Genomic DNA, 18,965 nt, shown 5'->3' on the forward strand with positions numbered 1-18,965 from the left:
CTTACGTCGCAATTCAATAACACATTTATATTCGTGATTCCATTACATGACTCTTGCTATTTCTAGTAGTGCTAAGGAGGGTAATGGACTCACCTCATCGCCGATATCTACGAGGAGTGGAAATACGCCGCACGCACATAACCTCCATCTTCTCAGCTAGTTACGTCCGCTGTGGATCGTAAACTAACTGTTCTCTGTTCTCAGCTGATACCCCGATGACGTCACGCTGCACAACTCCCCCATTAGTAGTTAGATAAATTAAACAGCTCAACTGCCAGATTTTAAGAAGTAAGTAAAAAAGGTGGTCATACCTCACGTCCAAGTTCATGATACCGGAACAGGATGGAAAATTATATACACAGCTCCATAAGAAAGAATGAGAACACTGCTCGTTCCACCCTCTGCACAGCCTCAAGTCCATCTCAGAGGGGGAAAAATAAGGGGAGGAGGGACCAGCACTTTCTGGAAGAATTGTAAGTATTACGAGAACATGCGCCAATTGAAACAGCGCGGGGTATCAGCTGAGAACAGAGAACAGTTAGTTCACGAACCACAGCGGACGTAACTAGCTGAGAAGATGGAGGTTATGTGCGTGCGGCGTATTTCCACTCCTCGTAGATATCGGCGATGAGGTGTGTCCATTACAGCAGTATCCAGTAAATAGTTGAACCCAAATATTCTACTTTCAAAATAGATAAGTCTACATGTTAAATATTTATCTTATTGACTTTTGTTTCTCGAATGTCACCTCCCCTAAGTGCTCGAGTATGCCGAGGATGGCCCAGAAATTAGGAGGAGTGCGGTTCGGAGCCCGTGTTGGCGGCTCGGGCCGCTCTTCGATATAGTCTCATCCAAGGTTGTACGTCAGATGACATTGACGCATTATTATGCTTGGATCTTCTAGTCAAGCCCAATAAGGGTGCAAAACATACATGCATACATACATACATACATACATACATACATACATACATACATACATACATACATACATACATATATTTATTAGAGTTACCTGCGTACTCACCGCTGGAATAGGACATTGCTGAGCGGCTCCCAAAGCCTTGGAATAGGACTCGAAAAGTTCAAAAGTGGTATCGTGGAACATAGAGCAGAAGTCATCGCCTTTCATCTTGTAGGCGTTCCGTCCCCAACCACCAGCGCCCCATTTTGCAGCATTTAGTTCATACTTAGGATAAACAACGAAGCAGATAAGTAAACATAATTACATTAATTAATTCATAATTATATCACGAATGCAAATTAAACACCTTTAATGAAATCATCCTTTCCTTATAACATTGGAATTGCACAGTCATAAGGATCTTCATTTACAGTATGGAGGGAGCCGGAGATGAAGGGGGATAGACATCAAGAATCTAAAATGGAGATAATCACACCATTTGTGCTTGACAACTTTTAAAAGTACTATTCAGACAGACACGAAGACGCAGAGTCTCAAGAAATGTGCTATGAAGGCGGAATGACTGTAAGTAACCAGCTAAGGGGGGTTATAACCATGGTCTCATTATTATAATGAGTATTTATCTTTCAAAGTTATATTCTTGATATATAAGAATGCCTATTTCCATTAACAGAATAAAATTACAGTAAATTAGAATTTCAATAACTGAAACTGTAAAAGTAGAGGCGGAGATAGAGGAAAAGGTAGGTAGCGTCAGGATTTTAAGGTGTTGGTGCTTTTTCTTTCTTTTCGTGCAAGGTATATTTTTCATAGAACTGAAACTTCAGATTCTTTCCTCCCCGAAATGTTCAACTGTTATGTACCATTTTGCCAATCTCGGCAAGATTGTTCGCAGATACGACTCCATGAAATACCGTCTAGAAGGGAATTAAGAGAAAAGCGGCTGTCGGCTTTATCTAGGCAAGGACCTAATAAAGGAAATAATTGGATATCCTCAGATTACTCTCGCATCTGTGCCTTTACACCTTATTTCGGAAGGTGATGGAGCCCCCGCGGCTCAGGCGGCAGCACGCCGGCCTCTCACCGCTGTGTCCTGTCGTTCAAATCCCGGTCACTCCATGTGAGATTTGTACTGGACAAAGCGGAGGCAGGACAGATTTTTCTCCGGATACTCCGGTTTTCCCTGTCATATTTCATTCCAGCAACACTCTCTGTCATTCATTAATCATTGCCCCGGAGGGGTGCGACAGGCTTCGGCAGCAGGCACAATTCCTATCATCGCTGCTGGATGGGGGCTTCATTCATTCCATTCCTAACCGGGTCGAATGACTGGAAACAGACTGCGGATCGTTTTCAGAAGGTGATTAAAGCCGTGGAGGATAGTGGATACCTTGTGATAAGAATTGTGACGGACACAAAACGTCTTCATGTTTAGACATTTTGGACAACCTCAGATATCCAGACGATAATATTCCAATCAAACTAGAAACAGGAAATCAACTCCTAATTTGCCTGTACTAGGTTTGTGTTGTTGAAGAGAGGATGGAGTGTGACATTTGTGTCATTAACATCTCTTTGCCTAGAGATTCGACACCGCTAAATGGAACTGATTATGCATAAGGACAGAGGAGGAGTCCGATACCCAAAACCTAGCTTTTTGCTCTGGTGAAACATCGGCAGGAGCGCGTTTAAGCTGCTGTGCCCAATTGTCGAAGTCCTTCAAACGTACGAGCGTAATACGGGGACTTGCGACGTCTTCCCTTTCAGAATACCGGGCGAGTTGGCCGTGCGGTTAGGAGCGCGGAGCTATGAGCCTGCATCCGGGAGATAGTGGGTTCGAACCCCACTGTCGGCAGCCCTGGTTTTCCATGGTTTCCCATTTTCACACCAGCCAAATTCTGGGGCTGTGCCTTAATTAAGGCCACGGCCGCTTCCTTCCCATTCAAGGCCTTTCCTATACCATCATCGCCATGAGACCTATCTGTGTCGGTGCGACGCAAAACAAACAGCAAAAAAAAAAAGACCTTTCAGACTGTGTTTTGTTACAGTGCGAGGTCAAAGATTATCAGGAAACTGTTAGCGATATTATCGTAACCAAGTTCGTAAGACCTCTGTCATTTGATATTGCGTTGGCAAGAACACAAAAAGTACGGTACCACTCCAGCCTTCGTCCAGGAAAATCTTTAAATTGTGCATGAAGAGACCAACTGCAACTTCATACAGGTACTGATGTAATTTACGAGCTTCAGTGAACATATGTCCATACTGCATAGTGTTTTGCAGGCTGTCGTCATTAGCATAAGTTTAGAACATTGTGCGTCTATGTCTGCCACCTAGCGGAGAAATTTTGTCGCAGCGTAGTCGCTAAAAGGCTCGCAAAGAGTAGGCAGTATAGGAGGATCTCGACGGCGTTGGGGTTTATGCACAGTCCGGGGATTGTTAATCAAATTATAATATTTTAATTAACACGGTATTGTTACTCCCGGATTGCCAATTCGGATTTATGCCCGGAAGAAGCACAATTCATGCTGTAAAATACCTGCTACCGGAAATAGAAGAAGCATTAAGACTACCCAAAGGAAAATACTATGCAGTTTTCGTGGATTTCACGAAGGCTTTTGACTCCGTAAATCGAGAAATTCTCCTAACCAAGATCAAAAACATGATCAGCGAAGCTCATCCCCTTTTTAAGTTGCTAAATAATATCTTGACAGTAAACTACATAGAGATTGATGATGGAGTCGACACCTCGGACCCGATCAGACAAACGAATGGAGTACTGCAGGGTGACCCGATGAGTCCTTTACTGTTCAACATCATCACTGCAGATATCACGAATATAGTAAATTCTTCACCAGACACGACAGTCATCCTCTACGCAGATGATATGGTACTAGGATCATCAAACAAAGACAGCTTACAAGCCTCCTTACTAGAGTTAGAAAAGTGGGTTAACGAAAACCACCTCACGATCAATCTTCAGAAGACGGTGCAAATGACCTTCAGAAAAGGAGGGAGACTTGCTACAAAAGACACTCTTACCCTCTGTAACAACGATCTAACAGTAGTCAGCAAATTCAAGTACTTAGGAATAACTCTTCAAACCACAGCTCTGTCTTTTAATTACCACATAGAAGAAAGAACCGCGGCAGCGACAAGGGCCATCTACAAGATAAAAGATCTCGCAGCACTATCTTTATCCACTGCAATAATGTTATTCCACACAGTAATATCACCTGTCTTGTCTTACGGATTGGAACTAATTTGGGACCATCTCAAACTCAGAGATCTCGAATGGATAGAGAAAGTAAAAGCACGCTTTCTTAAATGTACTCTACGAGTTGGAAAATCGGCCCCATCACGTCTAGTATATGAACTGGCTAAAGAAACTTTTTACATCCAGGACCTCAGAATGAGGCTCCATCTGCCATCTACTGGAGCTTACAATGAACTCCTACGCAGAAGGGAAGAAAAGAAAAAGGAAATCGACCCCGACTTCTATACCTCAGATGCCATGTTGGTGAGAAACTGGACCAAAGAAAATCAAGATCAAAGACATATCATAACACGTCTTTCCATTCATGGTTTTCACCACAAGATATGCACAGTGATGTTAACTGTATTTGCTTTTTATGTGGCAAACAGTGTGACAGGTATCACATCAAGACTTGCAACAAGAGGACCATGTCGATAAGTGAATATTGCAAACCCAAATGCCCATTCGGGTGCCCTTTCTAATAATAATAATAATAATTGTTACTCCACAATTTTGGTGCCGAAACCCGGGAGAATTTTGAGAGTTTACACGAACCACGAATGCCATCAGCTTCCGAAACGTAATTGTCGTTTCTGTGAGTAAAAAACAGTGAGTTGAAGTTCACTTCTGACGGATTATTGAAAAGGTAAATCGCTACTCTTACCTCATCACGTTTAGCCTCAAATACGACGGATAAGTACAAGCTTCACCCTCTTTCTTAATGAAATATAATAATTTACGTGCATTCAAGAAGGGCTTGGATGCATATTTTTTCCTTCAGTACCGTAATGATTGGTAACGGTATGCATTTAGTTGTATGCATGCCAGTAGTATAATAGGACAGTTCTGTGGCCTCCTCCTCCCGCGGGAAATTTGCATTTTGGCGGGAAATTTGAATTTTGGCGGGAAATTTTAATTTTGGCGGGAGGTTTGAATTTTGGCGCGAGATTTGAACTTGTAAACAAAGCCAGGTGCTTTTTGACAGCTGTCATCGACAACAACGCATCGCTAACCTCACTGCTGCCATCTTGAAGGGCCTAAACGTCAGTGGTGCCAACTTAACCTCACAAGCGCGAGATTTGAATTGGTAAACAAATCCACGTGTTTTTGACCGCCACGTGCTTTTTGACAGAGAACAACGCATCGGAAACCTCAGTGCTGCATCTTGACGGGCCTAAACCTCAGTGCTACCATCTTAACACCACTAGCGCGAGATTTGAATTTGTAAACAAATCCACGTGCTTTTTGACAGCTGTCAACCGCCATCTTTAAACTACAGAGCACCGTGCTGCCCACTTTATCGCAGTAGCTGCAAATTCGTCACCTGTCATCCGCAGTGCTGTTAATTTGGCGGGCCTAAACCTCAGTGCTACCAACTTAACCTCACTAGCGTGAGATTTGAATCGGTAAACAGAGCCACGTGCTTTTTTGACAGCTGTCATCCGCCATCTTTAATCAAGAGAGCGCCGTGCTGCACTCTATGTGGTGGCGGCAAAGTCGAAGTACTTTACAAACTCACGTGCTTTTGCTATCCCTCATCTTTAATCCAGAGAGGACTGTGCTGCCCTCTTTGTAGCGGTAGCAAATTCCACGTGCTCTTGTTTGGAAACAAACTCACGTGCTTTTTTCTGACAGCTGTCATCCGCCATCTTTAATCAAGAGAGCACCGTGCGGCTATCATGCGGGCAATTTCGCCAGCTGTCATCCGCCATCTTTAATCTACAGAGCATAGTGCTGCAATCTTTAGCTAAAATTTGGTGGCAGTAATTTCTACATGCTTTACAAAGCCACGTGCAGCTGTCATCCGTCATCTTTAATCAAGACAGCACCGTGCTGCCCTCTTTCGTCAGCTGTCATCCGCCATCTTTAATCTACAGAGCATCGTGCTGCCCTCTTTAGTTGAAATGTGGTGGCGGCTAATTCTACATTCTCTTGTTTGGAAACAAACCTATGCGCTTTTTTGACAGCTATCATCCGCCATCTTGGGGGACGAGCGTTGCTTTACGTCCGTAGGTGAAACCTTAAATTACCCTACACGTGTCCCCCGGGTGGTGCTAAGAAAGCAACGGCGAAGAGATGCGATCGAACTGTCTGAAAAGACCTCTCGGTCATAATGCACAGAGTAATGAAGAAATCGGTCCTTATCAGGACCCGGAAGCCTATAGCCGAAAAATCGGACCTTCAATTCGAATATGCCATCTTAACATCGAAGGCATCAGCAGAGCAAAATGCGAGTGTCTAGCTAAAATTCTGAAAGGTCAACAGATTGATGTCATTGCGCTACAAGAAACTCATACAGCCAATGAAATGCAACTAAGAACAAGAGGCAAGATCCCAGGCTTCAAGTTAGTGGCTCACAATAATCACGAGATGTATGGCTTAGCTACCTATGTGAGAAACAATATTACTAACTACGCAGTAGTCGACTGTAGCTCAAGTGATGACATTTTCACTGTCACAATTAAAATCAATAATCTAACAATAATGAATGTATATAAGCCACCAAACACAATGTGGCCCACTCCTCCTCTACCATCCTTACAACACCCAACCGTAATCATAGGAGACTTCAACAGTCATCACACATGTTGGGGCTATCAACAAAATGCTCTAAATGGGGAGGCAATTGTTGACTGGATGGATATGGAAAATCTTAAACTAATCTATGATGCTAAAGAAAAAGGAACCTTCTTCTCCGCCCGATGGGGTAAGGAATACACTCCAGATCTATCCTTCATAACCCAATCCCCAAACTCTCCAAACCAGATACTTCGCTCAGTTCTCAACAGTTTCCCTCATAGTCAACACCGGCCTGTCATACTCCAAATTGGCATGTATATTCCTGTCATTCGATCTTATCCGAAACCTAGATGGAACTTTTAAAAGCTAATTGGAAAAAATTTAAAGAACAAACTGATGCAAATATAAGATGGATTAAGCCAACCTTTAATAACTATGACAGATTTGTTGGAGTTATAAAAGGTGCTGCTCGGCGCTGCATTCCAAGAGGATGCCGTAAAGAATATATTCCTGGATGGACTGCAGAGAGCGAGAGCCTTCTTAAGGAATTTGAGGAAAATGGCAACAATGAAACAGCCACAAAACTTATTCAATCACTGAATGACAATAGAAAACAAATTTGGAACGACACTGTGTCATCTCTTGATTTTATCCACTCAAGTAGAAAGGCCTGGTCTCTCATTAGAAAGCTTGACTCATCAAAGCCAGCTGGCAGGCAGAACCTGAGTGTTAACATTAATGATCTAGCCAAACACATGATCTCTATCTCAAAGATCAATAGAGATAAACAAGTTGTAAGGGAAATCCGGTCAGCACTGAAACATAAAAAGCAATTAGCAAAACAACAGTCATCCCAATTCTCTTGTCCTTTCACAAGAGAGGAAACCCTAGAAGGCATCAAGAACATAAAATCCGGGAAAGCAGCAGGTATAGACGGCATCTATCCTGAATTCCTGCAACATCTTGGACCTGCAACAATCACTTGGCTCACCAAATTCTTCTTCAATATTTTGGAGACAGGTAACCTTCCTTCACTATTCAAGAAGACCAAAGTAATATCGATCTTGAAACCCAACAAAGACCCTCTGAGAGTGGAAAGCTACAGACCCATTGCACTGCTAAGTGTTACTCTAAAGCTCCTGGAAAGACTAATATACAATAGGATCTCAGAAACCATCAATAATCTCCTTCCCACAGAACAAGCTGGCTTCAGACCTGGAAGAAATTGCGCTGACCAAATTTTTGCATTGACCTCTCATATTGAAAATGGATTTGAGAATCGGAAGATTAGTATGGCTGTCTTCTTAGACTTATCAGCAGCCTATGATACTGTCTGGCGAGAAGGGCTTCTGCTAAAACTTATCTCTGCCATCCCCTGTGTCAAGCTTACTAATCTCATTGGCAATATGATTAGCAACAGAAACTTTCAGATCTTTTCGGATGATGCAGTAAGCAAAACCTACAAACTGAATGATGGACTTCCACAAGGATCTGTTCTGGCACCCTTACTTTTCAACCTCTATACTGCTGACTTACCAGCAACTAAGTCCAGAAAATTTATTTACGCAGATGATATACTACTGGTTAGCCAAACACCAAGTTTTCCAGAAGCTGAACAAATTCTTACAGCAGATCTAGAAAAGCTAGATACATACTTCCAAAAGTGGTGTCTCCGTCCAAATCTCCAAAAGACTGTCGTATCTGTGTTTCATCTCAGAAATAAATTTGCCAACTACAAGCCTTCAATAACATTCAGAAATCAATCCTTACAACACTGTCCCTTCCCAAAATATTTAGGTGTCACATTAGACAGATCCCTAACATATAAACATCATATTAATAACACAGCCGCCAAGATTAAAAGTCGGAATAATATTCTTCAAAAATTAGCCGGCACATCTTGGGGCGCAAACAACCAAGTGTTGAGATCTACTGCTCTAGCTCTTTGCTATTCAGTTGCTGAATACTGCGCTTCAATTTGGCTGAACAGTGCTCATACTGCGAAGATTGATGCTCAACTAAATCAAACAATGCGCATCATAACCGGTTGTATTCGCTCTACAAACGTGGCCTGGCTGCCTACACTCAGTAATATTCCTCCACCTTGCTTAAGAAGGTCTGAAGCTCTTCTAAAACTGTGGAAGAAGACCAGCCAGGACTCCAACCTCCCCGTTCACCAGGATATTACTCAACCTGCCCCTCCTCGACTTAAGTCTAGATCTCCACCCTGGCGCACTGCACTTACACTGGAAGAATCTGGGTTCTCCATCACGAACGCCTGGTTACACCAATGGCAGCAGTCTTCTGTTCCCAATCAACATCTTGTGACTCTACCTCATGTTCAACCTCCTGGATTCCATCTACCCAGACGTCAATGGAGGACTCTAAACAGGATAAGAGTCAATCAAGGAAGATGCGGCTATACGCTTTATAAATGGGGCTGGCAGAAGTCTTCTGGGTGTGATTGTGGAGCTACCTCACAGACCATCCACCACGTAATTGCCGAGTGTCCACGGAGAGCATTTCAAGGTCCTTTGGAGGACATTCATAACGCAACTGAGGAGGCCTTGAAATGGATCAATGGACTTGATTTGGAACTATAGGCTTCTGCTTGTATATATTGTGTATATATTGTATACTTATTTATATAATCTATCTGTGCACATCATACGATAAATAAATAAAATCCGCCATCTTTAATCTAGAGAGCACGGTGCTGCCCTCTTTAGCTAGATACCTTTGAATGGGCTTGGTATCTACATTTCTCCAAAAAACTAAGAGTATAATCGAACACTGTACTCGATACAACTTATGATCAGAACATTGATTGATATGTTTGGGGTGCACCTTCGTTCTAAAAGAATCGAACCCGAGGCTGTCGGGTGAGAGGCAAGCACACTAAACCAAACCGTAGGAGCTGGCAATTCTCTTTCTATATAATAATAATAATAATAATAATAATAATAATAATAATAATAATAATAATAATAATAATAATAATAATAATAATAATAATAAAAATAAAAATAATAATAATAATAATAATAATAATAATCATAATCATAATAATAATAATAATAATTGTAATAATAATAATAATTTCGTGTGGCTATTTCTAGTCAACTGCAGCCTAAAATTAAATTCTAGTCTTGTTACATCAGGAAGGGTAACTGGCTAAATCCTGGTCTTTCAGCGTCAGGAAGGCATCTAGCTGTAAAACAGATTCTTGCGATTTAAAATCTTGCGTCAGGAGGGGGCACTCGGCTGTAAAATATATTTTTAATCCCGGTCCTCTTACGTTAGGAACCGCATCTAGCTGTGAAAAGGAGCTCCTAACATTTACAGTGTTAAGCTTGAGGAAGAGGCTATGTGCTCACACCGGGTTACATCATTCGTTGTTCGATTTTTGTTCCGCTGCTTAGAACACTGTCTTTGAAGTTGTATCAGCGCAGTCAGTCAGAGTGACGTACGGAATGCATGCGTTGACTGAAATTGTACGCTAGTCTTCCGGCTGTAGTATCCTTCAGCGAGGACAGTGCGTGCATGATAAGCGACTTGTAACTCACGGAATATATTCTTAATCATGTTAGTAATTCCTTCTGGTGTAAGTTCTTAAGATAAAATATTATGATTGTACGGAGAGGGTATAACCTAGTGTCAGCACATAGCCTACTCCTATTGAAAGAGCCTGCACGGTACCGGCATATAGGCTACTCCTGTTGAAGGAGCCTGTATAAGGTTTGACGTCCCCATCAACAGCGGTATATGCCCTTACTTAATGCTGGCTTTTTGCACACCCTATGGTTATTCGAAACTGCCTAAGAATGTAATATACAACAGTAGGGAGAGGGTAAAAATCGGTGCCGGCACATAGCCTACTCCTACCGAAGAAGCCTGCACATAGCTTATCGCCTCCATACGACACATGAATCACCATCAACATCTTGTACTCACAATCATTTTCGAAGGAGCCTGCACAAGGTTTAACGTCCCAATCAACAGCGTTATATAACCTTACTTTATGCTGGCTTTTTGCACACCCTCTGGTTATTCTAAACTGCTTAAGAATGTAATATACTACAGTAGGGAGAGGGTAAAACCCGGTGCCGGCGCATAGCCTACTCCTACCGAAGAAGCCTGCACATAGCTTATCGCCTCCATCCGACAGATGAATCACCATCAATATCTTGTACTCACAATCATTTTCGAAGGAGCCTGAACAAGGTTTAACGTCCCCATCAACAGCGTTATATGCCCTTACTTAATGCTGGCTTTTTGCACGCCCTCTGGTTATTCGAAACTACCTGAGAATGTAATATACAACAGTAGGATCGCCTCCATCCGATAGATAAATCACCCTCAACACTCTTGTACCCGCAATCATTCTCGCTACTTCGGGAGATAGCGGGTTCGAACCCCTACTATCGGATGCCGTAAAAATAGCAAATGCTAGGCGAGGGACCTGCGCGATCGTCATAACGTGTAATTGCATGATCTAGCCAGATGCGGTCTTAGCTCAATACCTTTAAGTACTTACAGGTAAGGAATACCACGGATGTCGGCTTCTTGCTTAGCTTAGTACAATCCCGTTTAAGTCCAGAGGTCGAGGATCGCGCGCTAACTTTCCAAGACTCGATCCGCTGCAGAACACTTAAATTCTGACACCTCGGCATCAACAGCAGGTTCGATCCCGGCTTAAATACGTCAGCCTGCAGAACTCAGCGTAAGGCACTCAGGAGAGCTCTTGATGCATTAACATTTAGTTCCAACTGTACTGCAGATGTCAGCAAGTCTGATATCCGCTTGGTAACAAGCAGCATATTTACTCGCTGCAGTCTGCGTGAAGCGCTCACAGTTCTTTATGTGTGTTTATTACGTGCACATCCCCGTCTAAGTACTGTCTGCTGTGAATATTATTGTTCAGCCTTCAACTGAAGGTAAGCCTGAACTGTTAGTTACTGTTTGCAAAGCAACTTCTACGCTAGGTAATAAACATCTACATTCATATATATTGTTTTCTTTTTTAGGTACAACTAGAATATTATCGCTCGAGTTACAGGCTTGAAGGTACGCATTTTATTTATCCGAGAAACAGTCTGCAGCGCGAACATTTTAAGGTTTGTCTGAATTCTATAGGTTGAAACGTGGTTCTTCCGAACATCGTAACTTTAGTCTATTGATAAATAGTTGTTCTCTTCAATGTACATGCTGTAGAAGATGTTAATCTTATAATTTCAAACTTACAGCCATGTCTGACCTCTAAAGGTTCAAACTTGGTTTCTTCCGAACATAGCAACTTTAGACTATTGAAAAATAGTTGTTCTCTTCAATCCTCATGCTATAGAAGAGGTTAACCTTATAATTTCAAACTCACAGCAATGTCCGACCTCTATACGTTGAAACTTGGTTTCTTCCGAACATCATAACTGTAGTCTATTGATAAATAGTTATTCTCTTCAATCAACATGCTATAGAAGAGGTTAATCTCATAATTTCAAACTCACAGCCATGTCTGACCTCTATAGGTTGAAGCTTGGTTTCTTCCGAACATCATAACTTTAGTCTATCAGTAAATAGTTTCCCTCTTCTATCCGCATGCTATAGAAGATGTTAATCTTATAATTTCAAACTTACAGCAATGTCTGACCTCTATAGGTTGAAACTTGGTTTCTTCCGAATATCATAACTTTAGTCTATTGATAAATAGTTATTCTCTTCATTCCTCATGCTATAGAAGAGGTTAATCTTATAATTTCAAACTCACAGCCATGTCTGACCTCTATAGGTTGAAACTTGGTTTCTTCCGAACATCATAACTTTAGTCTATTGATAAGTAGTTATTCTCTTCAATCCACATGCTGTAGAAGCTGTCAATCTTATAATTTCAAACTTACAGCCATGTCTGACCTCTATAGGTTGAAACTTGGTTTCTTCCGAACACCGTAACCTTAGCCTATTGGTAAATAGTTTCCCTCTTCTATCCACATGATATAGAAGATGTTAATCTTATAATTTCAAACTTACAGAAATGTCTGACCTCTATAGGTTGAAACTTGGTTTCTCCTGAACATCGTAACTTTAGTCTAATGATTAATAGTTGTTCGCTTTAATCCACATACTATAGAGGACGTTAATCTTATAATTTCAAACTCACAGTAATGTCTGACCTGTACAAGATCAAACTTGGTTTCTTGCCGAACATCGTAACTTTATTCTAATGATAAATAGTTGTTCGCATTAATCCACATGCTATAGAAGATGTTAATCTTATAATTTCAAACTCACAGCAATGTCTGACCTGTACAGGTTCAAACTTGGTTTCTTCCGAACATCGTAACTTTAGTCTGTTGATAAATGGTTATTTTCTTTAATCTGCATGCCGTAGAAGAGGTTAATCATATAATTTCAAACTTACAGAAATGTCTAACCTCTATAGGTTGAAATTTGGTTTCTTCCGAACGTCGTAACATTAGTCTAATGATAAATAGTTGTTCTGTTCAATCCTCATGCTATAGAAGAGGTTAATCTTACAATTTGTAAACTCACAGCTATGTCTGACCTCTATAGGTTGAAACTTGGTTTCTTCCGAACATCGTAACTTTGGTCTAATGATAACTAGTTGTTCGGTTTAATCCACATGCTATGGAAGATGTTAATCCTATAATTTCAAACTCACAGCAATGTCTGACCTGTACAGGTTCAAACGTGGTTTCTTCCGAACATCATAACTTTAGTCTATTGATAAATAGTTATTCTCTTCAATCCACATGCTGTAGAAGAGGTTAATATTTTAATTTCAAGCTTACAGCCATGTCTGACCTCTATAGGTTGAAACTTGGTTTCTTCCGAACCTCGTAACTTTAGTCTATTGGTAAATAGTTTCCCTCTTCTATCTGCATGCTATAGAAGATGTTAATCTTATCATTTCAAACTCACAGCTATGTCTGACCTCTATAGGTTGAAACTTGGTTTCTTCCGAACATCGTCACTTAGGCTATTAGTAAATAGTTTCCCTCTTCTATCCGCATGCTATAGAAGATGCTAATCTTATAATTTCAAACTTACAGCAATGTCCGACCTCTATAGTTTTCAACAACATTGTAACTTTAAGCTAATCTCTATTGATAAATAATTATTCTCTTCAATCCGCATGCTGTAGAAGAGATTAATTTTATAATTTCAAACTTACAGCAATGTCCGCCCTCTATAGGTTGAAACTTGGTTTCTTCCGAACATCGTATCTTTAAGCTAATCTTCACTGATATATAGATATTCTCTTCAATCCGCATGCTGTAGAAGATGTTAATCTTATAATTTCAAACTTACAGCAATGTCTAACCTCTATAGGTTGAAACTTGGTTTCGTCCCAGCGTCGTAACTTTAGTCTATTGATGAGTAGTTATTCTCTTCAATCCTCATGCTATAGAAGAGGTTAATCTTATAATTTCAAACTTTCAGCAATATCTGACCTCAATAGGTTGAAACTTGGTTTCTTCCGAACATCGTAACTTTAGTCTATTGATAAATATTTATTCTCTTCTATCCACATGCTGTAGAAGAGGTTAATCTTATCATGTCAAACATACAACCTTGTCCCACCTCTATAGGTTAAAACCAGGTTTCTTCCGAACATCGTAACTCTAGGCTAGTACACTTACCCTTTTATATCCTATTATTACTATGTGTGATGCAAGTGCTAACGCTACATTTATATATTTGTTCTTTTTAGAAAAACCATGGAGAAGATTAACCAGCTAGGTCATATTTCAACTCCAACTACCAAGCCGCTAACAAGTCTACCGCTAAATGAGCAATTTAAAGTAATTTCACTACGAAGATTAAAAACGAAATTTGGAGAAAGGATTTTATGCGTCTGCAAAAACTTTAAGTTTTTACCTAGTAGATTTAGCGTGCTAACTGATTTAGAAATAGAAGAACTAAATTAACGTTCTATTTTCATTATATATCGCGGGATAGAGAACAAATCTTGTGTTATTAGTTTTATTGACGCGTAACAGCATGTACATACAAGAATTACATCGAGAGGCAAAAGTACGCAAACATCACTACAAGTAAAATCATTCATGATAAAACTAGTACATACAAGATGTAAATAAATACTGTAGAATTGGCATATTCTTTTATTTCAGATTAGGTATTACCTTCTCCTCCTACTCCTTCCTCTCGAAGAAGAATAAGAGCAAGAAAGAAGGTGTTGATTAAATTCGTAAGTATGTTATCGTCTAGCACAGTAAGTATGTTGAGAAGAGATTTTTTTATAAACAGTGCTTGATTCTAGTCTTACAATGCAGTGTACTACAACATCGCACTATAGTATGTATATATATGTTTTTTTTGAACGGTAGTATGTGTTCAAGTCTAAACTTGCACACTCTCGCTTTTGCAATGCATGTTCGATAAAGATGTACCTTGGCAGAGTAAGTAAAGGTTAAGGAAGTTCTGCACATCAATTAATATTCTGATCACATGTTAACGTTAACAACATCGAGTGCAGTGTTCGATTCTAGTCTTGTTATGTTTCAATCTGATTTTCTTAGAACAAAGGTATCCCCTAACATGTTCTAAATACGTGTTGTATCGAGTACAGTGTTCGAATCTAGTCTTGATCACTTATCTAGTGTTTTGAACACATCAATTAATGTTCTGATCACATGTTAAGGTTAACAACATCGAGTGCAGTGTTCGAATCTAGTCTTGATCACTTATCTAGTGATTTGAGCACAACATCGAGTGCAGTGTTCGAATATAGTCTTGATCACTTATCTAGTGTTTTGAGCACATCAATTAATGTTCTGATTACATGTTAAGGTTAACAACATCGAGTGCAGTGTTCGATTCTAGTCTTGCTATGTTTTAATCTCATTTCATGTTCTAATCACATGTTGAAGTTAACAACAACGAGTGCAGTGTTTGATTCTAGTCTTGTTATGTTTTACAATCTTGTTTTTTGTAATTCATGTTCGATAGAGGTTTACCTTGAAAGAGTAGGAAGGTTCGATTCTAGTCTTGCTATGTTTGAACCTGATTTATTGTTCTAATCACATGTTGAAGTTAACATCGAGTGCAGTGTTCGATTCTAGTCTTGTTATGTTTTAAAATCTTGCTTTTGCAATGCACGTTCGATAGAGATGTACCTTGACTGAGCAGGAAGAGCAGCTCAGTAAGTATGTTGAGAAGAGAATCTTTTCTTTCTAAACAGTGCTTGATTCCAGTCTTGCAATGCTGTGTTCTACAACATCGAACTATAGTATGCGATTCTAGTTGTAATAGGTTTTCTAACAGTAGTATGTGTGTTCAAGACTGAACATGCATCACTGCAGTTACGCGATATGTATAAAGGTATTCTCAAACATGTCGTATCGTGTTCTATTCTAGTCTTGATCACTTATCTAGTGTTTTGAACACATCAATTAATGTTCTGATCGCATCTTAAGGTTAACAATATCGAGTGCAGTGTTCGATTCTTGTATTGCTATGTTTTAATGTTCTAATCACATGTTGAAGTTAACAACATCGAGTGCAGTGTTCGCTTCTAGTCTTGTTATGTTTTACAATCTTACTTTTGCAATGCATGTTAGATAGAGATGTACCTTGACAGAGCAGGGACAGTTCGATACTAGTCTTGCTATGTTTTAATCTGATGTAATGTTCTAATCACATGTTGAAGTTAACAACATCGAGTGCAGTGTTCGATTCTAGTCTTGTTATGTTTTACAATCACAGAGCAAGACGAGCAGCTCAGTAAGTATGTTGAGAAGAGAATTTTTTCTTTCTAAGCAGTGATTGATTCCAGTCTTGCAATGCTGTGTTCTACAACATCGAACTATAGTATGCGATTCTAGTTGTAATAGGTTTTCTAACAGTAGTATGTGTGTTCGAGACTGAACATGCATCACCGCTGGAATTTGCCGTCACCACATGTCAAAGAATAAAGATGCCAACACGACGCTCTCTTGGTAGCTTTTCAAATTACCCGCATGATAGCAGCACGATGCTCTCTTGATTAAAGATGGCAGATGACAGCTGTCAAAAAAGCACGTGGATTTGTAAAGCACGTGGAATTCGCCACCACCACAAAGATGGCAGCACGGTGCTCTCTAGATTAAAGATGGCGGATGATAGCTGACAGAACTTTTCAAATTACCCGCTACTACAGAGAGCAGCTTAGTGCTCTGTAGTTTAATGATGGCGGATGTCAGCTGACGCAAGAGGGCAGCACGGTGCTCTCTAGATTAAAGATGGCGGATGACAAAAAGCACGTGGCCGCCACCACATGTCAGAGAATAAAGATGCCAACACGATGCTCTCTTGGCAGCTTTTCAAATTGTCCGCCACCACAGAGTGCAGCGCGGCGCTCTGTAGATTAAAGATGGTGGATGACAGCTGTCACAAAAGCACGTGAGTTTGTTTCCAAACAAGAGCACGTGGAATTTATCACCACCACAAAGATGGCAGCACGGAGCGCTCTAGATTAAAGATGGCGGATGATAGCTGACAGAACTTTTCAAATTACCAGTTTACTACAGAGAGCAGCATAGTGCTCTGTAGTTTAAAGATGGCGGATGACAGCTGACGCAAGAGGGCAGCACGGTGCTCTCTAGATTAAAGATGGCGGATGACAAAAAGCACGTGGCTTTGTTTCCAAACAAGAGCACGTGGAATTTGGCGCCACCACATTTCAACTACAGAGTGCAGCACGGTGCTCTGTTGATTAAATATGGCGGATGGTAGCTGTCAGAAAAGCACATTTGTTTGTTTCCAAACAAGGGCACGTGGAATTTGCCTCCACCACATTTCAAAGCTATCTAGCTAAAGAGGGCAGCACGGTGCTATCTGGATTAAAGATGGCTGCTGTCAAAAAGCATTTTTCAAATTATCCGCCACCACATGTCAACTAAATAGGGCAGCACGGTGCTCTCTTGATTAAATATGGAGGATGACAGCTGAAGAGCACGTGGAATTTGCCACCACCACATTTCAACAACAGAGTGCTCTCTTGATTAAAGATGGTGGATGGTAGCTGTCAAAAAAGCACGTGGCTTTGTTTCCAAACAAGAGCACGTAGAATTTGCCGCCTCCACATTTCAAAGGTATCTAGCTAAAGAGGGTAGCACTGTGCTCTGTTGATTAAAGATGGCGAATGACGGCTGTCAAAAACGCGCGTGAGTTTGTTTCCAAACACGAGCATGTAGAATTTACCGCCACCCCATAGAGGGCAGCACGGTGCTTAAAGATGGCTGCTGTCACGTGGAATTGCCTGCCACCATATTTCAAAGGTATCTAGCTTAAGAGAGCAGCACGGTGCTCTCTGGATTAATGATGGCTGCTGTCAAAAAGCATTTTTCAAATTATCCGCCACCACATTTCAAAGGTATCTAGCTAAAGAGTGCAGCACTGTTCTCTCCGGATTAAAGATGGCGGGTGACAGCTGTCAGAAAAGCACATGGGTTTGTTTCAAAACAAGAGCACGTAGAATTTGCCGCCACCACATTTCAGAGGTAAGTAGCTAAAAAGGGCAGCACGGTACTCTCTGGATTAAAGATGGCGGATGATAGCTGTCAAAAAAGCGCATGGGTTTGTTTCCAAACAAGAGAATGTTGACTTTTTCGAATTGCCGCCACCACATTTTAAATATATCTAGCTAAAGAGTGCAGCACTGAGGTTTGTGATGCAAGATGGCGGATGACAGCTGTCAGAAAAAAGCACGTGAGTTTGTTTCCAAGCAAGAGCACGTGGAATTTGCCACCACCACAAAGAGGGCAGGACTGTGCTCAAAGATGGCTGCTGTAACGTGGAATTGCCTGCCACCACATTTCAATGGTATCTGGCTAAAGAGGGCAGCACGGTGCTCAAAGATAGCTGCTCTCAAAAAGCACTTTTAAAATTATCCGCCACCACATTTCAAAGGTAAGTAGCTAAAGAGGGCAGCACTGTGCTCTCTTGATTAAAGATGGCGGATGACAGCTGTCAAAAAAGCACGTGGATTTGTTTACCGATTCAAATCTCGCGCTAGTGAGGTTAGGTTGGTAGCACTAAGGTTTAGGTCCGTCAAGATGGCTGCACTGAGGTTTGCGATACGTTGTTGTCTGTCAAAAAGCACGTAGCTGTCAAAAAACACGTGGATTTGTTTACCTATTCAAATCTCGCGCTAGTTAGGTTAAGTTGGTACTACTGTGGTTTAGGCCCGTCAAGATGGCAGCAGTGAGGTTAGCGATGCGTTATTGTCTGTCAAAAAGCACGTGG

General features: G+C 40.9%; 1 protein-coding gene across 2 annotated transcripts in view; it reads right to left on the bottom strand.

Moving 5' to 3' along the window:
• LOC136879125 (uncharacterized) overlaps window positions 1-18,965 on the bottom strand; it is a 103,493-nt gene that overhangs the window by 48,100 nt on the left and 36,428 nt on the right. The window contains exon 3 of one of the 2 annotated variants that reach the window (XM_067152872.2): window positions 1,028-1,189. In XM_067152872.2, the coding sequence (XP_067008973.2) occupies window positions 1,028-1,189 (162 nt within the window). Of the gene's footprint in view, window positions 1-1,015; window positions 1,190-18,965 lie in introns of both variants that reach the window. The other variant, XM_067152870.2, reaches the window with a different exon arrangement.

The sequence above is a fragment of the Anabrus simplex genome, chromosome 8 (genome assembly GCF_040414725.1).
Source record: "Anabrus simplex isolate iqAnaSimp1 chromosome 8, ASM4041472v1, whole genome shotgun sequence".
In the NCBI taxonomy this organism is placed as follows: Eukaryota; Metazoa; Arthropoda; class Insecta; order Orthoptera; family Tettigoniidae; genus Anabrus; species Anabrus simplex.